Below are 5,713 nucleotides of genomic sequence, written 5' to 3' on the forward strand. Positions count from 1 at the left end.
GAAACGATTGCGGGGGCTGAGGGGGGGCCGGGAGCGCCTGGCCCCCCTTTTCCTCCCCTCATCCCCCCGGTGCCGCTGTCGGGGGGGTGGGTGGGTGGGTGTTGGTTTCACCTTTCGGGGGGAGGGGGGCGGGCGATACCCCACAGCGACCCGTCCCCCAAGCGCCCAGCCGGGCGGCCCCCGAGGGGCGGCGGGAAGGGGCCGAGGAGGAGGAAGGGGCGTCGGGCTTATAGGTGCGGGGTGTAGAAAGCCGGAGCGCCGTAAGTCTGCGAGCCCAGGACGAAGGGGGAGAGGACGGCGGGGCTGGGCAGGAAGGGGAGCTGGGCGGCGCACACCAGCCCGCCGGCGGGGTGCCCGGGGTAGCTGCCGGGGCCGTGCATGGACAGGGGGTTGCCCATGGGCGGCGAGTGGCTGAGGGGGCTGAGCCCCCCCGGCAGCGCCCCCCCGCCCAGCCCGCCGCCCGCCCCGCCGCCGCCGCCGCCGCCGCCGCCCGTGGGCGCGCTGGTGTCGGCCCCCGGGTTCTGCTTCTTCCACTTGGTGCGGCGGTTCTGGAACCAGATCTTCACCTGGGTCTCGGTGAGGCTGAGGGAGAGCGCCAGGTTGAGGCGCTCGCACACCGACAGGTACCGCGTGGACTTGAACTTGTTCTCCAGCGCCACCAGCTGCTCGTAGGTGAAAGCTGTCCGCGCCCGCCGGGGCTTGCCCGACTTGGAGTCCGAGCCCGTCCGCTTCCTCTTAGGCTTGGCTTGCTGGCCCTGCTGCCCCGAGCCCGGAGCCGCCGGCGGCTGCTGCTGGGGCGGGGGCGGCGGGGGCGGCGGCGGCACCTCGGCCGCCTCGGCGTGGAGGTGGCCCGGGTCGGCCTCGCCGGGCGCCGCCGTACTGGTGCTGCTGGTGGTGCTGGTGCTGCTCTCCTCGCCGCACAGCTCCTCGTCGTCCGGCAGCTCGCTGTCGGGGCTGCGGCTCGGCCGGCTGCTGTAGTCGAGGTCGCACTCCTCGGCCTTGTAAAGCTCGCCCTCCTCTGCGGGACAAGCGACAGCCGCCGTTAGGCCTCGCCGCCGGCCCCGGCCCCCGCCCGGTCCCGACCCCGCTCCCCGCCGGTGCTGCCCCACCCGGGTGAGGCCAGCGGGGGGGACACCGGCCCCGCCGTGGGACCCACCCGCCTGGGAGGATCCCAGGGACCCTGGGGGATCCCGGTGCTCTCGGGGAGGCGGGGCCGCCCTGCCCGGCTCCCCCGGGACCCGCCGCCGCCCCAGGGACGCGGCTCCTCCGCGCCCGCCCCGTCCCGGTCGCGCCGCTCCTCCGGCCGGGGGCTGTTGGGAAGCGGCCGGGACGGGGCTCGGAGCCGCCCCGGGGGGCTGCAGCCCTGGGGCCGGGAAGGGGCTGCCCGGGCCGGCGGGGCTTTGCCAGCGCCACCCTGACCGAACCACCCAGCTTCGGCCTAAGGTGGGCACCGAGAGGCGGCCGGGGCAGGGGGTACCTCGCCCCCCCCCTTCCCCCAAAACCCTCAGTGGCCGGAAAGGCCTTCGGGAAGGGAACAGGGGGTGCCAGGGGTCCCCCGCGGCGGGACGAGAAGCCCCCGGGCCGAGGCAGCCCCGGCTGGGCGTCGCTTGGAACGGTTTCGGCGGCGGAAACCTCCGCGTCGGCGGGAGACCTGCTGGGTTTTGCCCCGGCCCTTTTAACCCTTTCTTCGCCCGCTTTGACCTCTTGTCACTTCCTGAGAGGGAAGTATTAAAGTGGAGTAAATACTTGTATTGATTAGCAGAGCAGATACAAACTTAATTAAACTCATTTTGTGTAATGTACAAACTAGTTAACGGTCATTTAATTTATTTGGGTTTATATTACGCTCCAATTAACGGGTCTCCATCGGAGAACAGGGTAATTATCCGATATTTAAGGCTATTGGACTTCTGCTGACGGGTCTGTCGTTATGAAGCCCGAAAGCAAATCGCATTTCCCAGCGAGCCGCCTCCTCCTGACCCCCCGCACCCCCTCCCGGGGCTCGGACCCCCCGGGGCGGCCGGAGGCGAGCCCTGGCCCCCGCTCCCGCCGCAGGGCCGGGGGCTGCGGGAGGCTCGGGGGGCCGGTCGGCGAGCAGGGGCCCAGAAACACCCGCCTTTTTACCCCCGCTTTCAGACCTTCCTAAACTTCCCTCCGCTCGCACCTGCAGCGCGGGGTGCGGCTCCGGGCCCCCCCCCCCCGACCTCCTTTAGCTTGCTTAACCGAGGTGGGCAAACAGGGAGAGGCTCGCTCCGCTGTCCCCCTTACCCCGGGCGTGCTTTAGTTGGTTTTAATCCTCAAAAACCTGAACACGCGATTGCACCGCAAACTCGGTCCGTATCCTAACGCCGGACACCCCAAAGCCCGTGTGTAACGTTAGAGGGGCTTAAAAAAAAATGCGCGTTTTTTACAACGAGGTGATTTCGGGGAACGGCTCACTGGGAGAAAAAAGGGCAGAGAAGTTTATTGCAATCCTCTTCGCCACACAAATATCCCTTAATATCTCGGGCTTCAGAAAGAGTCCTTCCCAGCCCTCTGCTCCAACCGGCGAACACAAAACGCCAGCGGCCGCCGCCGCCGGGCACGCGTGTGCACCGGCTCCGTTCTTCCCTCAAACCCGAGAGCGCGGGCGAGGACGAGCATCTGCAACCTGTGGAACCCGCTGCAGACGGCGGCGCCCGGTTTCTGCAACGCCGACCGCTAAAAACGCGCGTGTCGCCCCGTGTGCGGGGCAGCGCCGGGGGCCGAGGGCGAGGCCAGCGCCCCTCGCTTCCCCACGCACCCACCGGGGAGCGGGCACTCGGTGTTTTAGCCTTCAGGTTTTTTTGCCGGTAAACTCTGGGAAATCCCAGCCGTGTCTCAACTAAAATTGCCTTTAAACAGAAAAATGCAGCGCGAGTAGAACTGGCGGCGGAGACTGACGCTGGGCTTGCGATTTTGTCTCTGGAAGATAGGAAACGTTAATTTAAGATGGAGTTTTAACCGCTATTTTCAACGCCAAGTGAGCGTCGGGAGCGGGTCCCGCTCTCCTTTCGCCTTTGCATTTTCCGGGCGTCGGTACTTTGCTTGGCCAGAGCTACTTTTGGGAGCCCTTCTACCTAAATTAAACCACTGCTTGAACTAAATATTCATTACGGTGGGGAAAGGGAGGGATTGGAAGCGGCGATTTCCGAGCGGTCGGGCTCGGCGGTGGCTGCTGCCGCTCCACGGACCGTGGCCCGGCGCCCGGGGCTGCGGGGGCAGCGGGGCTGCGGGGGCAGCGCGGCTGCGGGGGCAGCGGGGGCAGCGCGGCTGCGGGGGCAGCGCGGCTGCGGGGCTGCGGGGGCTGCGGGGGCAGCGGGGCTGCGGGGGCAGCGCGGCGCTCCGCCGCGGGGAGGTTCGCAGAGAGCGATAGAGTCGCATTTCTCTCCTTGTCTGGAGGTAAAAGTGTGAGATTAGCGATAGGCTGACCTCGTCAGTCTTTCTGATCGCCCAGATCTATTTAATATGACCAAAGTCAGACGAGTTTAGACGAATAATTACCAGCTACGCGCTGCTTAAAAAAAATAAAAAGAATAAATCTTTTCTGAATTCCATCAGCGCCCCGTCCCTTCAGAGATTAAAAACGCGTCTGTTGCAAAAGGCTCGGGCTGGAGCAGCTTCCAGCCCTCTTTCACTGCCTAATTTTAATCGAAAGAGTCGTGCTACGGAGGGATTAGAGAGCCCCGAGCCCTCCTCTCCCGCCCCGGACACAGAGAAATTATTTTGCCCTCTCCGAGAAGCTGGTCCCCCGGCAGTGGCCAGCCTCGCCGCCCCTTCTCAGGACACACCAGAGCTATAGATATTTTTCCCCGAAACGCCGCGATCTCCCCAGAGTCGAGGTGTTTAGAGGTGAGAAAGTTGGGATATTTGGACCCAGAAAGAAAAAGCAATCTAGAGCTTGGGTCGAATGCAATTCCCGATCAATAGCGAGCCCTAATAAGTGTAATAGGTTTTAATCGAGTAATTATCCGAATTTTGACCCTATAATTTAGATGTTAGGGAAGAGTTTGCAAGGTGCTTGAAAGAGATATGCACGATTCGATAATAGGATATCGATCCAGGCAGTCCTACATGCCACTCTGGGGCGATTTCCCCCATTATCCAGCCTCTTTACGCTGCTAAGCACATTTTACCTTAAATGTAATCGAAGGAATTTAATTGTTTTTCCAGAGATAACCAGCATTTTGTCACAATTAGTCTGATTTGTCCTAAAAAAAGCCAAGGGGAGAGAGAAAATTGAATCTGTCGCCCAGAGCAACGGGCGGCAGGCTGGGGGCTGGAGGGGGGAGCGGGGCTGGGGAGAAGATACATAAAAAGTCATAAATGCCGGGGGGGCCCAGGCGAGGAGGGGGCGCGGAGAGAGGGCTTCGCATCCCCGGCCCTCTGAAGCCTGGGCTCCAGGAGCCGCTTCCAAGTTTGCCTGAGCTGGAGCTCCCACTCGGGGCTGCCTCTTCTCGGGGGGAGGAAGAGGATGGCGGGATCCCTTCCAGCCCCGGCCGGCCCGGCACCCGCGGGACCGATCCTGCCGCTGCCGGGGAGGCGCGGGTCAGGGAGCCGGGTGTCCCCCGCCGAGCTGCCGGGGGGAGCGGAGCGGCCGGTGCCGCCAGCCCTGGGGTGACCCCCCGCCCTGACGCCCCCCAACCCAACGCACTTTTCCACCTCTTCACATCTAACGCAGCAACGGCGGGAGCGTTCGCCCCTCCCGGGAGCCGCCCGCCCGCGGGGGAAGGCCGGGCTTCACAAGCATGCAAGCCCCTTCCCCGGGGAGCTGGGCGCAGCCCCCCCATCCCTGGGGGCTCCGGGCCCCCAGACCCACTTACTGATCAGGTCTGCGGACTTCTTGCACGTGTCGAAATCTTCGGCGAGAGCCTTTTGCCCGGCCAGCTCCGTCCCTGAGTCCTCGGGCTTATCCTCCGCCCCCAGCGTGAACTCGGTCCCCACCGATTTGTACAAGACCGCGCACTGCCTCCTCTTGCTGTTGAATTTGTTAGGGTCCAGGATGTCGAGCACGGAGAAGGAGGTGGTTCTGTGCACCATGGGCAGCGCGGCCACTGCCCCCTCTTGTCCGGGGGTGTTGCTCTGGCTGTCCCCTTGCCTGTCCCTGCCTCCAGGGCAGGAGTAGAGCGGCAGCTCGCCGCCGGCCGAGAGCCGCTGCTCCCCATGGCTGTCCATGCCTTCCCCCTGCCCGCCGCAGGGCTCCCCGCCGCCGCCGCCCGCCGCTCCCGGGGCTGTCACCGCCGCTCCGGGGGCTGTCACCGCCGCGGCTGCCGCTACCGGGATGGAGATGTCACCGACCTTGTCTCTGCTCACATTCATGACTCTTTGCAGAGCCCCTCTCGATTGCAACTTCTCCCCCCCCCCCTTTCTTGCTCCCCCCCCCCCCCTTCTCCTCCTCCTCCTCCTCTTCCTCCGGCGAAGTTGAGCTGGAAACTCCTCCCCAGCCTCCGCTCGGGCTCGGGGCAAGCCGCTGCCTTCTGCCCCCCGGGGCTGTGCAGGGTCCGGCCGGCCGGGAGCCCCCGGGGCAGGCGGGGACTCACAAGGTGATGCTTGGCTCAGAGCCTCCGCTCAGCTGCTCCTTCTTCCTTCTCATCATCCTCACCAGGCTGCCCGGACACCCCCCACCCCCCCGCACACATACACACCGAGGCAAGGCTGTATCTTATTTATGCATTCATATTTAGCACTGGATTGT

At 64.7% G+C, this 5,713-nt stretch overlaps 1 protein-coding gene across 1 annotated transcript; it reads right to left on the reverse strand.

Moving 5' to 3' along the window:
• Positions 1 to 227: 227 nt before the first annotated feature.
• On the reverse strand, positions 228 to 5,337 carry NKX1-1 (NK1 homeobox 1). Its single transcript, XM_064450781.1, has 2 exons — positions 4,842 to 5,337; positions 228 to 1,018 (listed from the first exon to the last, which is right to left on the reverse strand). The coding sequence occupies exons 1-2, from the start codon at positions 5,335 to 5,337 to the stop codon at positions 228 to 230; spliced, it is 1,287 nt and encodes a 428-aa protein (XP_064306851.1).
• Positions 5,338 to 5,713: the final 376 nt, after the last annotated feature.

This window comes from Phalacrocorax carbo, chromosome 4 (genome assembly GCF_963921805.1).
Source record: "Phalacrocorax carbo chromosome 4, bPhaCar2.1, whole genome shotgun sequence".
Lineage (NCBI taxonomy): Eukaryota > Metazoa > Chordata > Aves > Suliformes > Phalacrocoracidae > Phalacrocorax > Phalacrocorax carbo.

Coding starts and splice junctions, on each gene's coding strand:
- NKX1-1 (XM_064450781.1), bottom strand. CDS start 5,337: ATGAATGTGAGCAGAGACAAGGTCGGTGACATCTCCATCCCGGTAGCG. Junction 1,019..4,841: donor GAAGTCCGCAGACCTGATCA/GTAAGTGGGTCT, acceptor CTTGTCCCGCAG/AGGAGGGCGAGCTTTACAAG.